The sequence below is a fragment of the Belonocnema kinseyi genome, chromosome 2, assembly GCF_010883055.1.
Source record: "Belonocnema kinseyi isolate 2016_QV_RU_SX_M_011 chromosome 2, B_treatae_v1, whole genome shotgun sequence".
Classification (NCBI taxonomy): domain Eukaryota; kingdom Metazoa; phylum Arthropoda; class Insecta; order Hymenoptera; family Cynipidae; genus Belonocnema; species Belonocnema kinseyi.
In genome coordinates, this window is record NC_046658.1 from 119,016,489 (window position 1) to 119,038,532 (window position 22,044).

Below are 22,044 nucleotides of genomic sequence, written 5' to 3' on the forward strand. Positions count from 1 at the left end.
AACTGTAGGTCCCCCTTCCACCACCAAGTAAGTGTGTAGAGGGTGTGTAAAGGAATAGAGAAGGTGTAAGAAAAATGTAAACCCTTAGGGGACACATTAGAAACTTCCATTCCATTACCTGACTGTTAGTTTACGAATACGGTAATATGCGCTTTTTGTGCCCTTTTCGAGAAAATCAAGTATGAAATATTTACAACAAGTTCTACAGAATTTGGCAAAAACAATTCTGAATGAGCGGTAGCTTAGGCAGCACGCTTCGGCTTCATAGTCGAAAGATATTGTGTTTTATTATCCCAGATTGTACTTTCTTCTTACATTCTCATTCCTGAGAATGTTATGTAATCGTCCAAATTTTCAATCTCTGGTTTTTAACAGATCTTTACTTTTCGGCACTCACAGAATCCGAAAACCATAAAATTTCATCGGTGTCTGTCTGTCTGTATATGTCTGTATGTCTGGTTACCTGGATGTTGTAGCCACGCTAACTTTTGAAGGATTTGTCCAATCGAGTCCGCATTTGATACACTTCTGAAGGTCCCCAAAATAAAGGTTAAGTTCGTTAATCAGATATTTTGAACTAAAATTAAAAAATTGAGAGCATTGTCAAAATTTTGAAATTTTTGTTTTGAATTTTTATAAATTGTTGTCAAAGTTTCTTATAGATGGGTGAAAGACTTGCAAAATTTTTTTCAAGTTTCAGAAAAAGTTGTCAATGTTTCCAATACTTGAGATAAATACTTGAAAATTATCCAAATGACATTTTTAATTTGAATGAAAATAAAACGTTAGTGCAATGTAATCGTCAAAATTTTCGATCTCTGGTTTTTAACGGATCGTTACGTTTCGACGCGCACATAATTCGAAAATCATTTGTCAATTTTTGTTGTTAAAATTTTATAAATTTTTGTCAAAGTTTCTTATAGATGGGTAAAAGACTTGCGAATTACCCAAATAAAATTTTTAATTTTAATGAAAATTAGAAAAGTTATATACATTTCAAAAATTTGAAAATCTTCAAAAAATAGAAAAAAATTTTTTTTCATAGATCCAAAAATTTTCACTAGATACCAAATATGTTTTAAAATTATTTTAGTCGAATTTTTCGATAAGTTCGCATTTTAAAAAATTAGAGTCCGTCTAATCTAACAGTAGAACGCGAAGCGCGATTTTGGCAATGAGAATGTAATCGTCAAGGCCGTAGGTGCTTTGAGAACCTTATTTAATGTCAAATTAAAAAAAAAAGGTTCAGCTTTACTTTATGATTGTAGTTTATGGGTTTGAATCACAGTATTTGATATAATTATATATATATATATATATATATATACTTAAAAAAAGGAAAAATGATTAAACAACCACAACAGGGTCCTATTAGGACCAGGAAAAATAAAATGTGAACATAATTTTGCAATATCTGAATAAGCAGTGCCAAACCAAGGTACACACAAAAAGAAATTGTAATAGAAATTTGATATAATAGTTTTTAATATACAATGTAGAGAATTTCGCATTGGGGACTGTGCACAAATGTGGAGGGTAATGCAAAGAATGAGCTCGGAGCGCGAGGTACATACATTATCGAGCGCGAAGCGCGAGAATGAACAGTTGCGCGCCCTAAGCGCGTTCAAACTAGTGAGCGAAGTGAGCCGCGCGCGCAGCGTGTCACGAGAATGTGCCCGCAAAGCGAGCAGATTTTTGTATTTAACTTCTTGTATATTCATTAAAATGTTGTGTCTAATCGTCCCGATGAATCGGGAGAATTGGAAAAGGGGATAGACCAAACGTCCCGAAAATTCGGGGCGACTGACCAAGTTTATGAAAAATATTGGATTAGTCGTCCCGAATTTCTGAACGACTCGTCCAATATTCTTCATAAGCTTGACTAGTTGTCCCGATTTTTCCGGACGACTGAAGTCCATCCCCTTTTTCTAGCTCCCTGAATTTTTCGGGACAACTATACACAGCCACTCATAAACATTATAATGAATAAAGAAAGTGCAGGCAGCGAGAATATAACTTTTTTGCCAAAGTCTATAATGGCCTATTGTGAATATATCAAAGTTGATTTTTCCGAAAACGGAAAAAAGAAATAATAATTGCTTTAACAAATTGATACTCAAGTAAACCTTTTATTTAAAGAATTATAAATTAAAACTAAAATTCACAATTAACGGTCTTCTCTTGTTAAACGATTTTCTATTTTAACTAGGTCTACTTTACATATACATTGTTATTCAACTTATTCGATATTTTTTCGATTAATATTTTTTTCATTCCAAAATAGAATGCTTTGCAGCTTCCGACGTTTATTATTTAAAACCCTGATTTTCTTTGTAGCTAACTATGAAGTTAAAATTTGCTGTTCTGAAAATAATGAAATAATGTAAATTCAAAGGATTAAAAGTTTAACAACAATGTGGATTATTGAAACGAAATTTGTTCTTGTTCTTCAAAAATTATTTGTCCCCTTTTAGGATGTAGCTATGAAGAACAAGAAAGCATCTGCTGAGGCGTCGGTAGCGTAATTGGTTAACGCTCCACTCATCGATAGTGGCGTTTCTAGAACAAATTCAGGTTGCGTTAGATTTTTTCTTGTTCTTCAAAATTTATTTTTTGGAAGTAATATAGTTTTAACACCGAAATCTGTATTATTTAAAATAAAAGAATTAGGAACAACAATCGCTACATTTAATTAATATTTTTTATTTAATTAACTTGTATAATTTACTTTGCAAATTTTGATAAATGAATTTATTTTTTGTTTTATAAAAATCTTACCAAATATTTGACAATCTTTTGAAATCCTTTAATATTTATTTAAAGCTTTTGAAGTTCCAGAATGGTTATCTTAAATTATCGAAAATCTTCAAATATAGCAATGATTACTCTAATTTTGCAAAAAACAGTGTTTGATTAAAAATGTTTGTATCTTCTCAAATACTTGAAATTCGTTGTAAATAGTCTTTTATTAATTCAAATTTATTTGAATTATTCTAGAATCTATTATGGCAATTTTTTAAATCTATTATTAGAATAATTTTAATATTTGATTAAAATCATCTGAAGTTTTTCGATATAATTCCTAAATCATAAAATTATGTTTATCGAAAAGTTACTAAATTTTCGAATCCATTGAAATCCGTTAAAAAACTCATTTTCTGAGATCCTAATTTTGAAAAATGTTGAAAATTTTGAAAAAAATCTGGAATTCGAAATTGATACAATAAGAAAAATTAGCGTTTTAGCATCCTAAAAAAGTATAATTAATTTGGAATCGATAGATATGCAGCTTGTTCACCTGCGCCGCACAAATTTGTCAAAAAGTGTTTCGTTTGCAGATTTTTTTTATCTTCTGAATTTTCAAAAAAAAAAATTTTTATTAATTCTTAACATCGCACCGGTGAAAATAAGAGAATGTCGTCGTGTACTTAACAGGTTTCTAATGACAAAAATGCGCTTGGAACAAAATTGTTAAGACGCAGGAATTTGAAATTGGAAAAATATATTGTTTTAAAAATTCCCATATCGTTATTTAACCAAATGAACTTTATGACTTATAATATTTACGATTCTTTTAGCATAGAAATAGACCACAAAAAATGATTGACGCACAGAGACCGAAATTAGAATTGCAGCGATGTCTTAAAATTCTAATTTTGGTATTCAATGAAATTATTTTGATAAATTGTGGTACTAGAAAATAAATCTATTGGATTTTAAATTTAAATTTTTAAATTCTCTGTAGTTCGGATTTCGATTCTTGGATTTTAGTGCTATTTTTCCTAATGTATTTTTTTTTAGCGGAAAGTTTTCAAGTGAATGATTATTTAAAATCCGTTACAAATTTGAAGATTTGGGAGTCATCGTGGCTCAGATGGTATAGTGATTGTCCTATATTCCAACTTCCAACACTGCAGCCTTAGCAGCCACGCTGGCGCGGGTTCAATTCCCAAAGCAGGAAGCGAGGCTGGACGTGTTTTCTGAAATCTTTGCTTCTGTTCCTTGTAGTTACTACCCCACAGATAGCCTACAATTTATAACTAACCCCACAGTTCAATCGCTAATGACCCTGGCAGTTAATGCGACTATAAACATTCAACTAATAAAAAACTTGAAAAATTTAAAGATTTTACCTTGAGGAACGTAAAAAAAGAATGGAAACTCAAGATAATTAAAAAACGCCGCAAAGAGGTCATTCACAAAAAAATTCCAAATGAATTATACTTTTTAGGATATCAATATACTAATTTTTTGCATTCACATAGAAAAAAGTTTTTTTTTCTTAGTTTAAGAAATCGTTTCTGCAACTTTTTTACTTTAATTAAAATAATACAAAAATATTCTCTGATTCAAATAAAGCACTGGAAAAAAGGTAATAAATAATTCATTCAAACTCATTATTTTAAACCAAGAGAATTATTTCTTTACCTGAAAAAAAGATTACGAAAAATGATAAGTCAAAAAACTTAGTAGCTCTGCTAGAAACCGTTCGTTCGTTAGTTGTACAGAGCAGTCTCTCACAGTAAAAAATTAATAAATTAGTACTTATCAACGTTATAAACATAAAATGTTCTTTGTAAATTAATATCTTCAGCTTGTTATTTCCAAAATCAGATATATGTGCAATTTATACAACTTCATTGACATACATTTTTTATTGTAATTCCAGAATTTTGTATTCGTAATAAACGCTTTAATTAGAATTAATAAAATCTTTCTCTATTCACGTTATATCATTCTTTTGTCAAGCCAAATGTTATAATCATTAATACGAACAAATTTTTCTGCAATTTCAATGAATTTTCGGTCAAATATAGCCAAATATTCTTTCAATTGAAAAAAATGTTGTTAGAACAAAAATCTGCGTCTTTAATTCAAATGAAAAAAGGAAACCAAGAAATTTATTTAAATTACATAAACTTTTCCCTACGAAAAGTCCCTCATCTTCTTTTGTAGTAAAATTTGTCCGCTTGGACACATGAAATTGTTTAAAGTTTCTTGTTCGATCGCCGAAGTTAAGCAACGCTTCACTCGATTATAATCGGATGGGGGGACGACGTACAAAATGGGATCTATTTTTATGAGCCTTTCATCTGCATAAATTCTCGAATTAATACTAATACTAACACTTATTGTGAAAAAGTGGTCCAACAACACTGAATTTAAATAATTTTAAAAATTTAATATCCTTGACCAAAAATGTTTTTAATTGAGAATTTGTTGATTGAATTCCTTAATTAGTGACTACTGTAAATTAACCGATTTTCTAAAACCACAAATTTCTAAATGTTTGTTATTTTGACATCTTCAAATCTTGAAATGTTCAACTTAAAAAAAAAATGTATACTATTTTGAACCTTTATTGCACAAAATGAAAGCTCTTACTCTTAAATGTCGAGCCTTAAAATATAATTTGCCATATTACCGGATCAAGATTTAAAAAGCTCAGATTTTTAATAGAAATAGCAAAAATTAACCGTTTGTTTTTAGTTTTTAAAGTTTTGCTTTTCAAATATAATTATTTCAATTAAAATGATGTAACAAAAAGGAAGAAAATTTACGCTGCCGTGCAAAAGTTTTAGGCCACCTCTTTTTTATGACTAAATAAAATCTCTTAATTTTAATTATACCAGAGCTAAAAATTGTCTCTTTAAAAGGTTAATTGTTTTCGAAATTCTATTTAAAATAAGCCCAGGTTGAAGCCAGTTTGTCTAGTATTTAAGTAGATATTGCAAAAATATTGTAAATTTCAATGTTTTCTTAAACTTTCAATAACGGCCGAAATAGTCAACATTTTTCAATGTTATTGGGCTCATTTTTAAGTTTTTTTTCACTGTATCGTAACAGCAAATGCGAATAATTCCTACAAATTTTCTTTTTGAATTGCAAGAACTTGAAGTTGTAACAAAAAAGTTAGAAAAATTGCAATATTATTTTTAGTACTGAAAATATTTTTGTAAAATACATGAAAAATATAATCATGAAGTTTCTATGTAATTTCCTCAAAATATATATTTATTTAACTTTTATTCTGGTTTGCAATTATTTTTTTTTTTAATTTATAGCCGTAAGCTGTTGTGATACAATGAAAAAATAGCTTCAAAACGAGCTCAAGAACATTGAAAAATGTTGATTATTTCTGAAGTTATTGAAAATTCAAGAAAACATTGGAATTTACACATCTACTTTAAAACTACACAAATTGGCTTAACCCTGGGCTAATTTTATACAGAATATTGAAAACAATCAACCTTTCAAAGAGAAATTTTTTTAGCTTTGGCATAATTAAAATTAAGAAAATTTATTCATTCATAAAAAAAGAGCTGGCCTGAAACTTTTGCACGGCATTGAATTATTTTGCATTTATTGTCAAAACATAATGTTTGACTGTTATTTAACAAGAAAGTTACTTTTGGGCATATTAAATATAAATTAAAATACTATTTTATACGTCTGGCTTGATTAGATCAAATGAATAAGATAAAAATAAAATATATATAAATGAAATCAATGTAAAATCGTGGTGAATTATAGATGTACCCAAATTAATTTCAAAAGACCCGAAATATTTCGTTTATTTCAGTTAAATTGGAGTGATTTAAAAAAAAATTAAAAATAGTCCAAGAGAATTCAATGAAATGTTAACAATTTCAATAGATAAATTAAAAGTAATTCAATGAAATATTTCGAAATTAAAAAAAAAAAAATGCCATTGAATGCAGATAAGTGGAAGTGAATGGAATTAGCGAATACGAATCTGATAAAATCCATGAGAATTTAAGGTAAATTAAAAAAATTTATACAAATCTAAAATAGATCTATAGAATTCAGTGGATTTCAAGGGAATTCCAAAGAATTAAGGAACATTGAGAAATCGGTATTAGGTATAAACCTTAATTTATTAGAGGTTAACCCTTGGATCCATTGTTGTAATTTATTGAAAGAAAAGTTAGTAAAAAGTAAGTAAAAATGAATCAAATGTGAATTAAGAGAAAAAAGACTAAAACACATTTAAGTGACTGTACCCGTGTAGAAATTCCCCCAGTTGGCCCTAATACAACAAGGTTTCTGGTCGGATCCCGGCCGGGCCACTCCTGGCTGGGTTTCATGGACAGGAACCGGGCGGGAGCCGGTTGGGCTACATTTTTCTCGAATCACGAGGTCCGGGGCCGGCCGGTTATTGGCCGGGCCAACCCTGGTTATATCCCATGGTCGGGAGCCGGCTGGGCACTGGTCAGGTTAATGTTTTTGTAGAAATTACACATTTTTTAAGAGCCGTGATATTATCAAAGACGTGATTATGGATGCTAGATGAATTATTATTTAAAAATTATAGTTTAAAGATTTATTAGATCATTGAAACAAAAATGAACTTTTTTAAATTCGTCAAAAAAACATAAAATTTTTTCGAATAATTTAACATTTTAAATTAAACTGTTATCGATTCTGCTATGTGCAACAACAGAAATGATACAATTTTTATAAGCTTCTCTATATTCAGACAATGTTTAGTCTGTACAATTTCAAATTTACCGCCATATATAGCGCCTGCCGTGTCTGACGTCTGCATAGACACTCAGTAATTTTGAGTTTTGCACCTGGAACGAGGATGCTCCTTGCCCTCACGTCGTGTCATCTCTTCGAAGTTCGCAAATAAAATCGAGACTCATAGTTAAAATCAACCTTATTTTAGTGATTAGTTTGAAACCCCCACTTAGTGCGCAAATAATAACTATTTTAAATTAAAATGTAGTCTTGTGCATACAGTTTTTACTTTCTTCCTTCCTAACCTTAAATCACCACATGGCTTTCAAATTGCTATGGGATTCTATCAGCAGGGAATACAATTCTACTCCAATTTTCTTGCCAGAATTGGTTCACTTGATTTGAACTTTTAAAGTTCACCGTAATCTTTACGATGAGCCTTAAAGGACAAAAAAGTTACCAATTTCTCGCCTGAAGTAACATTTCTTAACCGCTTTTTGGTCGGATTACCCGACCGGATCCCGGCCGGTATTGAAGCCAGGATCCGACCAGTTTACCGTGACGTTTTTAGCCGGATCCCGGCCGGATTTAACGACCAGCGCCCGGCTTAAAGCAGGGCTATCCGGTTGGGACTCGGACGGATCCCTGATTGGATTCCTGCACGGGTATGACAGCATTGCTTATTCTATATTGATGAATAGTTTATTTGGAAATATCTTAAAAATGTATTTCCTATGTTTTATAACATTAAAAAACATATTGAAAAGCCGGTGTTACATTATGTTACACGCGGCGAGTAACATTTTGTATAATGAGAAAAATAATTTGCTAATTTTAAAGAATTATATGTGAATAACGAAAATTTCGCCACTAATATTAAATTTACTAGAATTTTAAACCATACACAAAGTGCTCAAATAATGTAAGATTTTTTTGTAAAATCTATTTGAAAAATATATCCTTTCACTTTCCTGAAAAATAAACCGATATTTTATTCCTGAAAAAGGAGAACTAATTTGGTTTACTTTAATATCTAGTATTGGCAGTAAAAGATCACTGATGCACATCAGTGATGAATGTTTTGTGAGATTCGGGGTCACAATAGTTCTGCGATCTCAATCATTGTACACGGACCCTTTCAATAAAGTATTACTTCGAGCAAGACAAAGTGGATTGATTCGTAAGATTCAGCGCGATGTCGAATGGAATGTGCAAAGGTCACCTACGGGAAATTTTCTGCAAGTGAGTTACATATGCTCAATCTATTTCTGTCCTTGTTGATTATAGTTTCAATGTTTCATATAGATTCATTGCTTTTATGACTTCTAATTTTGCATTCATAGCCCTTCCAGTTATATTTCTGAATAGAAACTCAAAAAAGTCAATATCAATGGAACAAATAACTTGAGTTAAAATTAATTAAACTTTTTTGTGGTTAATGCTGAACCAATATACTCATATTATAACATTTTCCAAGTATGAAAGTAATAATTCAAATATTTAGGCAGTTCGAAAAATGTATTTCTTAAAATGAACTAGTGAAATCTCACTAGTTGAAACAGATAGAAGTGAGTCGCTGACAATCAGTGAGATTTCACTGGTTCAACTCGGTGGAATTCCATCACTAGTATAATCGGTGAGGTTCAATGGTTACTCAGTAGCAGTAGTCATCTGGTCGTACACGTTGTCGTCCGTCAGATGCTTTTGTATGACACTTCTTATTCATTAATTTGATTTAATTGTATGCTCACCTTTGGAAAATAGAGGAAAAAGAGGGGGGAAATGAAAAAGTAAAGCAAAACCGACCTCTCAGTCTAAACTTATTCCTTCTCCGTCTTTTTAACACTAATTGAACGAATATAAGGTAAAGCATTATATATATTCTGCAAACATTTTTAATTAAAATTTTTCCAAGATAAAAGTAACTAAAACAGCGTATGCGGAATTAGAAGCGAAAATAAAGTACAAGTGCGCTTGACTCATATCGCCCCATATCTGGGGCGGGACGAGCCAGGAATTTGGGCGAGATGTATCACTTAATTAAATGACTTATTATATATTATTTGTAATTAAGAGTCTTGTTAGGTTTGAGTATTTTAAAATAAAAACATATCTTACATATAGCTTTCCAAAATTGAACGAGAAATTTAAAGTATTTAACTTCAAAATGATGTAATCGTTACTCGTTTTTTATACGTTTACACCATTATTAACACCCTGCAAAATCTTATAATATGAAACACTGCATCCTAACGTACTGACTGCTACACTAAGAGGTTAGGTTAATGCACAGGAAGAGGTGGTTCATTCCGCCCCATATGACATTTTTTAGTCAAATCAAAATTTCACCTATTTCGGTTTTAAAATTATATATAAATCTGTTGAAAACTTAAGGTCTAATAAATAAGCTATCTAAATAACCATTAGAAAAACATCTAATATGTGACTTTGCGTGATTCTTGAACCTTCTAACAAATGCAAAATAGCAGAATACAGTTCCTAAAATTTTTATTTTCGTTTTTTCCAGATTTATTCAACATTAAGCGAAAAATTCTCAAAAAAGAAGTTTGATCATGTTTTTCCTGATATTAATTCAAAAAACATTTACAAAATAAATGATCAACTACGAGAAAATTAAGTGACTCATCTTACCCCCTATGCTCATATCGCCCCACCCTACCCTATTTCGATGTCGATTTGGACTTCCTCTCTCGGGTTTATTTATAGGAAAACTATCGGTATGAATAATAGAAACTTTCAGTTAGTAAAAACTGAGATTTTCTCTGATGAAAAAAAGACTTTTTAATTAAAAGAAAATTTTTGGATATTAATCCTGAAAAGATGTTTGAGATCATCAATATGTAAGTTTTGATTTCAAAATTAACTGACTGTCTAATGCACTTTCTCCAGTGGGAAGTTATATGTGTTATTTTATGGCAATTACGATTGATGTTTTCTGGAAAAGTAATATACATTTACAGGGTTTCCACTAACTGGAAAAACTGAGATATAGCCGAGAATTAACAGGTAATACAAATTCAAGCCAGGAAACACGTTTAAAGTTTTGCTAAATGCGATAATTTTTATTCATCGTCATACCAAGACAAATCCATTTTAATTTTCATCCCCTTCTTAGAAAGTTGTATTGCGAATTTTCTGGACCAACAATTTTGTCAATCAAAATTTCCAAATTTGTACTTTCATTTCCTGATAAAATTTATATTTAAATGTTTCTTAACATTATTTATGAAAGAGAACTTCTTAATTGTAAATTATTTTTTATTAGTTGGAATCATTTTTAAATATATATTAAGAAGTTTAAAACAGATTCGAAAATAATTTAAGTTTTGAGAATATTTCAAAACGTTCCAAATGATTTAATAAAATTTCAAAAAAGTATGTATAATATTTTAAAGCAATATATTTCAATTTTGCAAGATACCAAAATCTTAGCAGAAATTCGAGTAAGTTTGAGAGATATTAAGTAGTTCAAAAGGTTTCCAAAATACACCAAAGTCTCTAACTTTTTGAACAGTTACAAGGCAATAAAAAATTTGTTTAAGATTCCTCAGAAAATTAGAAGTGATTTCTCAATGTAAAAAATTAATCTTTAAAGAAAATTTCAATAAATTTCAGAAGATTTGTACAAATATTTGAGAAAATTTGAAAAAATGAAGCATTTTTTTTAAATTAATTTTTTCCTTAAAAATTAATATGCTTTGTTTAAGGATTCACCTTTTTTGTTGAAAATTCGTTTTTTATTTTTCAATGCAACCATAAATAGCTGATAATAATTTTTTTTTGAGAATATAATTATTTGTTTACAATATATGTTAAAATTTTGTTTTAATCGAAAATTTAACTATTCCATTTTTGGTTAAAAATTGATATTTTTTAGTTATAAATGTACATTTTTGGCTAGAAACTTGGTTTTTTCGTTTGAAAGTTAATTTTATTGTTTATTGGATTAAAAATGGTTTTAGTTGCTGTAAATTCATAATTTCAGATAGAAAATGTAACTGTTTGGTAACAAGTTGAACTACTATTTTGTCGTAAAAGGTCTTTTTTGGATGAATTTCACTCATTTTTATTTAAATTTGTTTTTTAATTGAAAATTCAAGCAGCTGGTTAAAAGTTGAATTCACTTTGAAAAACTCGTTTTTTGGACGAAGATTTATCTTTTCAGCTGAAAATGCATCTGGTTGACAATGTATAAAATTTTGTAGAAAATTCGCCTTTCTCAAAAATAATCAATCAATTGTTTTTGAAATTTACATTCTGAGAGCAAATTGAAAAAATTTTTCAGATGATTCCTAAAATTTCGAAGAAGATTTTAGAGAAAAATTGTTAAATTTAGAAAGATTAGAACATCTTCGAAAAAATTCGAGTAAGTTAAAAAGATTTAATAAGGTTTTTGGTTCATTAAAACATGAATAACAACTTGGAAAGGTTTCAAAAACTTTGAAACAAATTGTCGATTTTTGAAGATGTAGAACTAAAAATTTAGATGGGGAAAAAATAGTAAACACCATAACTCACAAACCGGTTTGATTGAATTAATAGATTTTTTGGTTTAACTATAGAATGTGGATATAATATGGACCATCAAATATTCCGATGTCCCAACTAAATTTTTTGGTAGTTATAAGCAAATATTTTTGTAATAATATAATTACATATTGCGTATAGGCTTTTTATTTTGTTTAAGTATCGCAACGAATGGAAAAAGAGCTGGTAAACATTTTTATTTTTAATTTGTCGTGTTGAAATACAAATGGGGGTTTGATTGTCTTAAACTGGTACATAAAAAAATAAAAAGCCATGATATAAAACTATTTACCACTTTTTTCAGCGCCGAAGAACCAATCAAATTCTAATCTCAAATCATTATTTTCTACAAATACCCACTTTTTAAAATTATATTATATTATATAATTATATTATTTATTGAAAGTGAAAAATGCATTTTTTATCGCAATCCACAGCCCACCATGTTCCAATTTTAGGTTCCTGTCACTTTGAGATTTTCTACTTCTACATTCTATTTCTTAGAGCTGGATAATTTTTTCTGATTAAAATTTTTTGCCCTCAATTCATACACCCTTTATCCTGGGAGAGAATTTTTGCTTTGTTTTTAGATGGTGATTTCGATTTTAGTGATTTTTTTTGCTCTCTGGAAAATTTTCAATTTTTTGGCTATCCAGTTCTGTACAATTATCCTTCAGTGAAATTAGTGAAATTAGTGAAATTAGAACTAAAAACTCTTTATATTTATCTGTAGCTTTTTATTTTCAGGCACTATGTAAATTTTTATTAAATTAAATTCTCTTTCATACCGATAGTTTTCCTGTAAATAAAGCCTGATAAGGAAGTTATATATTTGGCTCTAATGAGCTGGAAAGGAATTAGATGAAAATCTAATTTGGATTTTTGACCGTTTTTGTGTTCTGATTTTTGCACATAAAACTTTTTATATGAGAGTAGGTTTTATTTAAATTTCCAAAGAATTAATTAGATTGATTTCTAAGGTAAAATGGACGAGATAAAGAAGGGAAAATATCTTCATGAATGCTGTTACTGATTTTCCCTTGATCTGAATTTCATTTGATCATATGTATAGTACAAGTAATTTATTTAAAATGTATTTAAGGATTTTACTTCCACATATCTTAAATGCATAAACTTTTCGAAGTTTCGTTAACGGCAATTGACTTATTATACAGCAATGAATGATATAATAATTTGTCATGAAATAGCTTGTACTTCTATATTTTACACTAGAGAATAAGCTAATTGAGAGAAAAAGCTGACTGTCGTAACGAAAACAAAAGAATCGTGGGGTTAGTTCAAATTATAGACCAGAAGTAATAAAAGTGTGGGAAAGGTTTGTACTGTGTATTCGAAACTCATGAAATTGTGGCAAACTTATTCCTAATCTTGCTCGTGTTTCATAGTTTATTTTTATGTGTCAATTATTGCTTAATAGATTTTAATGAAAGCTTTAGTGTCTTAAATCATATGATCCTTTTTATTTCCGTTGCTTTCACTCACTGAGTATTATATCTATTTGTGATTCTCGCTCTCAATATAATTATATAATTATATAGTTAATTATTAATAGTTAATTTGGCGGTAAATATTTTATATCCTAAAAAGTGGACATAAAAAATACGTTTAAAAATATGGTTCATGCGTTTAAACTTTTTTTAAAACTATGAATACATCTGTCCTGAAAACAACTTGTTTCCTGATTTAAAAAAAAAAATGATAAGTTTCATCTTTATGAAAAATTTCAAATGTTAATAAAAAATTACATGTCCTGTCATTATAAAATGTTGTAAAGTAGTCTACAACATGAAAAAAACGAAATATTACGCGAACAAAAATGGTAATCGATTTAAATTATTTATATTATAATTATTTTATTTCTGAAAAACAACTGATTTGATGTTGGAGAGTACCATAAGCTCACGTGTTCTATATTTTATGTAACGTAGGAATTATTCACGCGTTTATCAGCCTCTTTTTAGTTTTGAAAGTAGCCAGTTAGACAGCAGGAGAGGCGAGAGTGAATACGCATGTGCACTGTAATATTTTTAGTTCATAATACTCCTGGGGCTATTGAGCTCATATCTTACTGCTCGCATGCGCATTCGCAGTCACCCGTGTACGATTATGGCTGTATAGATATAACTTTAAATTTCAGGCGTGCTAAACTTGTAAAACATAAATTTTGTTACATAAAGTATCGTGTGCACCAAGGAGGAAAGCGTATTTGTATTATCGCGTGTTTGTAATAACGAGGCGTAGACGAGCACGAAGCTCGGATAAAAAGATAGTTTCCCTCCTAGGTACACAATATACTATTATCTTAAAATATAAAATTTCACAACTTCCGGTCATTTCGAAAAATTTTATTTTAGTTCCTGGTACACAAAAAAGCAAATATCTCGTATAAACTATGATCGATTAAATATGCACTTATCTTGCGGAACGCAACAATTTATATTTTGAAATAACATAAGTTTCTGCGGTTTTTGAAATTCTTGTTTCCCTGTTTTCCAAAAAAAAAAAATTTTTTTCTTCTCATTTCAACTAAATTAATATAAACCGATAAGAAAATCTAACTATTTTTAGTTGAAATATAATTATTTTTAATTCAAAAGTCTACTATTATATTTTTGGTTTAGAATTAATTTCTTATGGTCCGAAGTTCAACTTTGTTGTTTGGATATAAAATTCGTCCTTTTGAATTCAAAATTTATCTTTTGGTAGAGAAGTCGGTTCTTTGGTTGAAAGTAAATTATTTTTATTGAAAACTCTACTATTATATTATTAGTTTGGAATTATTCTTCATTATTAAAAATTCTACTATTATTGTTAAATATTAAATTTTTTGTGGAAAATTTAACTACTATTTTGTTATAAGGTTACCTTTTTGAGTCGAAAATTCAACTGTTGTATTATAAAGTCTTTTTTTGGGATAGAAAATTGGAATAAAAATTCCTTCTTTGGCAGAAAATTTACCTTTTTTGGTTGAAAATTCATCTTTTATGGTTTTCAGTTAATTCTTTTTAATTAGAAATTTTATTATCATAATTCTGGCCAAGAAAGCATTATTTTTTGTCAAAAATTGTACTGCTTTGTTGAAAAATTAATTATTTTGTTAAACAGTTATTTTTTCTGTTTTACATTTAATTATTTTTACTTGAAAAAAGTACTGTCATTTTTGAGAGTCAGAATTCATCTCTTTTGGTTATTATTCAATTTTTGTGTGGAAAATGTCACCATTTTTTTCAATTTAACTACTCTGTTAAAAATGCATTTTTTTGATTGAAATCGCAATTTTTTTGTTGGTAATTCGTCTATTTGGATAGAAACGCAGTTTTTTTAGATTCATGAATCTAAAAAAACTGAAAAATATGAATTTTGCAGAATTCATATTTTGGTAGAAAAGTCCTCTTTTTTGTTTAAAATTTATTTATTAATTATTATTATTATTATTACACCATTAAGCCATTTCCCTGTTGGGGTAGGCGTGACTGATCATCTCTCTAGCGATCACCACAAATAAAGAGCCTCACGAAATCTTCATGTGAGGTTCCCCACTTGGGTCCATTAGTATCCAAGGTCTTTTATTTCAGTCGTCATGCATTGTTTTATTTTTTAGAAGTTTTTTAAAGAAAATATATGTTATTAAATTAAAAATGCATCTTTTGGTCGAAAAGTTATCTTTGTTGGCTGCAAGTTATTTCCTTTGAAATTAAAAATGTTGCTACCATATTTTTGGTCTACAGCACATCTCTTTTGATTAACACTTATACAGTTTGTTTTTAAATTCAATTATTCTGTAGAAAATTCACTATTTTGTCGATAGGTAGTCTTTTTTGGTTGAGAGTTAATTTTTTTATTTGAAAAGTCTATACTATTATTTTTGGAATCAGAATTCATCTCTTTTATTAAATAGTTCTACTATTTGGTATAAAATTTCATTATGAAAAGTCATCTTTTATGGTCTCAAATACAACTGTTATGTTGAAAATTCGTCTATTTGGATAGAAAATTGATATTATTGGATTGAAAATTCATCTTTTGCTAGGAAACTTAAATTTTTTGCTTGGTAATTCATCTTTTATGGTTTCGAGTTTATTTTTTACAATTGAAAAATCTTCTATTATATTTTGGTTCCAGCATTGATCTCTTTTCGTTAAAGATTCTACAGTTTTGTTGTAAATTTAACTATTTTCTGCAAAATGCAACTACTTTGTTCAAAAGTCTTTTTTTGTGTCGAAAATTCAACTGTTTTGTTAATCATTTGTCTTAGCAAAAAGGCTTAGTAGAAAGGAAAAAAATAATTTTTTTCGGTTAAATATTAAATTTTCTTGGTTTAAAATTCAACTGTTTTCTAAAAGATTCGTCTTTTTGGCTTGAAAATTCAAAAATTTGGATGAAACCGCAACTGTTTTCGGTTGATGTTCATTCTTTTTTTTCAAAATTCGATCATTTGGTTGACGTTTGATCTTCGCATATTACAAATTTAACTATTTAATTAAAAATTAACCTTTTTTGTCGAATATTCTTCTCTTTTGCTTGAAAGTTAAACTATTTGGTTGGTTGAAAATGGATGTTTTTCGATTGAATACGGTTGCTACAAAAATTTAAAAATATGTGTTCCCCTCTATTTTTTGAAAAATCACCATATTTCCCCTGGTTTGAGATCATTTTGGCTGTAAAATTTGAAATCACTTTGACAATAAATAATATCATATCTTTTACCATAGAGTATTAAATAATAATTATTATAAACGCTTAAAAGTCAACTGGAAAAATTTAATTTTTTACTGTGAAACCCGTGAAAGTTTCTTGCTTCTTTTCTTAATTGTATAATAATAAAATAGTTATTGTTCCCAAAGTTTCTTATTTTAATTGTTTTTGTTTGTTTTTTTCTTAATTATATTTGAAGAAATAAACGATGATGATTTGAAATATTTTTATCTTTTCAAAAGTCGTAAGAAATATCGAACATAAATGTTGAATTATTTATTTTAGGTGATCAAAGGGTTTGCACCAAAGGTTCAAATCGAAGATCGAAAGCTAAACCTGGATGACACACAAGGAATGTTTTTAGTTCTGGGCTCGGGGTTTTTGATTGCAATGCTTGCCTTTTCTTTGGAATATATTTGCCATTTGATCAGGAAAAGATGTTGCGGAAAAACTAAAATCAAAGTTATTAATGTTACAAATGAATCAGAGTTAAGTGATGGGTTATCAAATTTTCCACATGATTCACTAACGTCAATTGAACCAAGACCCACTAGAAGGAGCATATAAAATATCTGTTAGTGCATACAACTGAAAGTTAAAATTATATTCTGGAGCATTTTAAGTTTTAAATATATTTGTTAACAGTAGAAAACTGCATTTAGCAATATTTAGATTTAATAATAGGAAACCAAATATTAGTTTTTGTAATTAAAGAATAGAAAAAACAAAATAAAAGGATAAATTAAAGTTATTGCTTAAAATAAACTTTTCCAATTGATTTTCTTTTATCTATAATTTTTCCAGTAAAAGCTTTCACGGAGACAGCTTGACTTAAAATAAAGCGATTCCATTAATTAAATTCCTTAAGTATTTTTTCTTATCATAAATAATGGCTTGTACAAAACTACCTGCTAAATTATATTTGTTTAGAGTGTCTGGAACATATAAAAACTCTTACCTTCATACAAAATAAAAATGGTAAGAATTTACCAATTCTCCTTTATGACCTTTCTAATAAATTAATCTTTTTTTATATTCAAGACCTTATAAAAAATTAATTTCCAGCTATAAGCTATACTTTCAAATATAATTATCAATTTTATTTTAGAAAACACTACCAAATATCTGCGAACTCCGGAAGGAATCATTAAAAAATCGAAATTTGTCAGCTTCTGAAAGTGCCGACGAAAGAAGAGGATGTTGGGCGTATCTTCCTTCGGTATTTTTTCACTTTCACTAATTTTATTACAGAAGTTGAACTTTAAAGGTATTTCGATAATTAAATTGTAATTACAAGAACTTCAGCTATTTTATGTTGATCCAATTACTAGTCATTACTTGGCTTATAAATGTTATTCTAGTTGCTGGAATTACGGGCTTTATGATGCAAAATCACATATATTACATTACATTATGTTCTTGAGATGACCATGTGGTCTGGAAAGCCTATTTTTATTTATCACGTTTAAGAAATTTAAAGACATTTTTTGTTATTGTTATTTAAAACTAATAATAATGATATTTGTCTCTAAATTTCTTTCGACTGATAAAAAAAATCCTCATAGGTATTAAATAAATTCGCTTCCTCGTAAATGAAGATTTTACTTTAACAAGAGAAAAAAAATTTAATATTTTTCAGGACTATGTTTCTCTCTTACAGAAAATCTTATTTTTAGAATAAGGGAGAGCCCATCAAAAATCCAATCGCTATTAATTGATCAAGAATGGACATCGAAAGTTCGACAGTAGGTCAATCATGGCGTCGCAAAGACGCGAACAATTACATTAAATACAGTACTCTTATATCCCCAATTTTAACAAATCCTCTTAAAAAAATAATTTTTTTAAGAAATTTAAAAACGATGTTGATAGATTATGGTTGGTCGTGAAAGGTTCTTGAATTGGGCAATCGATGTGTCTCGAGGACGGGAACAAAGATATCATATACATTACTATTGTATTCCCGATGTTAAAAAATGTTTCCGCATATTAACCAGAGAAACAATATATTTTTCAAATATATATGTATATTATATATCGCTTTTAAATTTATCTGCTACATCATCAGAGATTGGTACCTTACCGACAGTAGATCAACCCTCCAAACCATGAAGGCAGAAAATCTACACAATATCGATCAAGTTAAGAATCTTCAATAACAGAAAATGCTTAGCGTCTCAATAAGACTAGATGGAAAATAATATAATAATAATAATTATAATTTTATAATAATTATAATAATAATAATAATTTAAATTTATTATATATCGGTTAGGGCATATCGAGAAAACAAAAAGTTGTTTGCACGAAGTTCTGATAGCAATAAAAACATTCTTTAGAGAGATAAAAACACTCCCATAAAGTTAAAAAAAAATTCCTTCTGTCTCCGCATCGTAGATAATTAGATATAGCTAAAAATCTCAAAACATGAAGTACTTCTTAAATTTTAACAGCAACATTTTTTTTCAGGTTTAAAGTATCAATAAAAATAGTTTAAAGCAATCGGATTTATAATTTTATAGCAATAACTCCGTTACAATATTTTTACTCTCCATGATTGACATTAAAGTTTTAAAAAATCGAAAAATGCCGACTTTTTCGATATTTTCTTATGAGTCACGGTAAATGTATCTGTTACAGGCAAAGTCCGATGTGTCGTCTCACCGCAATCTGCCTAGTCCCTCCGCGAATTGCCTGAGCGGTGTCAGGCAAAATCCGAAATAGTACTTTCACTTCGGACTGTGCCTAGTCAAATCGCGAAGTGCCAAACAAGCTCAGGCAAACTACGTAGTAAAAATAAAACCTTTGGGGTTTTATTAAATTTAAAAAAAATTTAAATTTTTATTAAATTTAATTAAATTTTTAAGATAACTTATTGAGTACATTGATCAATTTTTATTTCAATATGTTCATTCAACGTAAAATTTTTTCTAAAACAAAAATTTAAAAACTTAATATGTATATTATTAACGTAAAAAGACTTAGAAAACATAAATAATTCATTTTTAATATTTTTATTCTTCTAAGGTGTGAATGGTTTCCGAATTTAAGCCTTTTCAGGAAAAGCCGAATATTTAATATGAATTCATAGATATATATTCCATATAAGGAACCAGTCTATTATTTGCTAATAAAAAATAAATTAAATAATAAATTATTTGTCTATTATTTGTAATAAATAGATTATTCATAACAACAATGGTTTATTGTTAATTTATTTTGATGAAAAATGATTCAATATACGTGTAAAATACTTTCTATTATGAAAGATAAACTGTCAAATTTTATAGGTGAATAAACTACAATATTTATTGTAAAAAACAACTCTCCAGTAAGAAAGAGCCAGTAATAGGTGTTTTGTTTTTAAAATTGGTTATTAACATTCAAAATATTAATTCATTGAGTTCGAAAAACAAAGATTTAGTATAGCAAATAAAAAATCTGTCTTTGATTAAAATAGGTACAAAAATATTTTAACACTAACATTTAAAAAAAAACTTGCTTTTAATTTTGTATTGGTTTCGGAACTAATGGAAAAAATCTATCTCCCCACTCCCTCCCTCCCACCCTCCCACCCCATCAGTCCCTTAGGGACTGATGCTCCTACTTTGTTATCCTCAAAACGGCAATAGTTTAATTTAGTTCCTGACGTGTTCATGGAAGTTTGGAATATATTTTAATAGAAGTTCTTGACCTAATGCTGGATGTTTTTAAAAGTAATTTTTTTATCTAATGGTTTGAGATTCAGTGTACATTTCCGAATAAGTTATTTTTATTGCTTCGGAATAATATTTATAAATCAACAGTGTTTTTGAAAATTCTTAACGATGGCTGACGTAGCGGAAAATCAAGCGATGAAAATCAAATTCGAAGAAAAATGCAGTGCCCTCAAAATTGCAGAAAACTCATATAATTAGTTTTCTTACAAATTTAATGCTGATCATTTCTAAAAAACAAACTTTCAATTTCGGTACCAAATGCGACCTGTAGACTACTTTGAATTACAAGAAAATATTTCAATTAAAAAAAACAAGAATCCAACGACCAAATTTGGACCACAATTAACAAACAAAAACAAAGACATATTCTATTGTAAACTAAACAAATAAACAAAATATTTGGACATAAATAAAAAAGAGAAAAGAAAAATGAGAAGACGCCAACCACATCCCCTTCCTTCCTTTTCTCTTTCTTTCGTCTTTTTTATTTTGATTATCATCAAATTACAATAAAATAACATTCAAAATATTTTGAAAACTCTTTGATACTTGAGAATCGAAAAAATTGCATCAATTTTATTATTGGCCGTTAAATAGGATTTTTTAATTTGGATTTTAATTTAATTTAAATTGCTTAAATTTTGATATTTTAAAGTGATATATTGCTCTTTATATAACAAAAAAATTAATTTTCAGTATATAAATTATCAGTAAATATAGTTCGACGCAAGTGAATTTATACCTACATAGCAAAAAATTAATTAATTAAAGTTAATCAATGACTAAATAATTGATAATTAATAATAATAATTAATAATTCATAAATTATCATTAATAACACAGGCCAACATGGTTTTGTTGTTGGAAAGTAGAGGGTCATTTTCGAAGTAATTTTTTACTTAGAATCCGAATCCAGGGTCAGAATTAGCCCATCACATTAGGATTTTAAGATATTTGAGGTTATGTACCCAAAAAATGTCTTTTTTGGCTAATTTTGAGGTTATGTACAGAAGACAACAAATTTTTGGGGATTTTTTCTTCATCTGTATCATATAGTACTGCTCTTTCTCTTTAATTTGAAAGTCGCAGAGTTCAATTACCATTTTTCTTTACTAAGTTACGCCAATTTGAAATTACCAGATATGTCCCATTATGCCTTCAGCATTTGCTTTAAATACTTTGAGACAGATATTTTCTACTGGGTGTTTTCTCCTGTACAAATTTGTACTTGGGGGTGTTCGTGGTTTTTGATTATGAATCTGAAGTATTTAAAGCGAATACTCAAGACATAATAGGACATATCTCGTAATTTCAAATTGGCGTAACTTGGTAAAGAAAAATGTTATTTGAACTCTGCGACTCTCAAATTAAAGAGAAAGGGCAGTACTATATGATACAAATAAAGAAAAAAATCCCAAAAAATTTTGAGTCTTCTGTACATAACCTCAAATGTCGCCAAAAACGCCATTTTTGGGTATATTATTATTATTATTACACCATTAAGCCATTTCCCTTTCGGGGTAGGCGTGACTCACTCGGCAGGGGAAAGGAGTAGTGTGTGGATGGGATAGAGATT

The 22,044-nt window shown here is 28.7% G+C and overlaps 1 protein-coding gene across 1 annotated transcript in view; it reads left to right on the top strand.

Moving 5' to 3' along the window:
- Positions 1 to 22,044, top strand: part of LOC117182961 (ionotropic receptor 21a) — a 40,768-nt gene that overhangs the window by 17,232 nt on the left and 1,492 nt on the right. The window contains exons 8-9 of the mRNA XM_033376080.1: positions 8,523 to 8,727; positions 17,035 to 17,249. Of these exons, the coding sequence (XP_033231971.1) occupies positions 8,523 to 8,727; positions 17,035 to 17,249 (420 nt within the window). The remainder of the gene's footprint in view (positions 1 to 8,522; positions 8,728 to 17,034; positions 17,250 to 22,044) is intronic.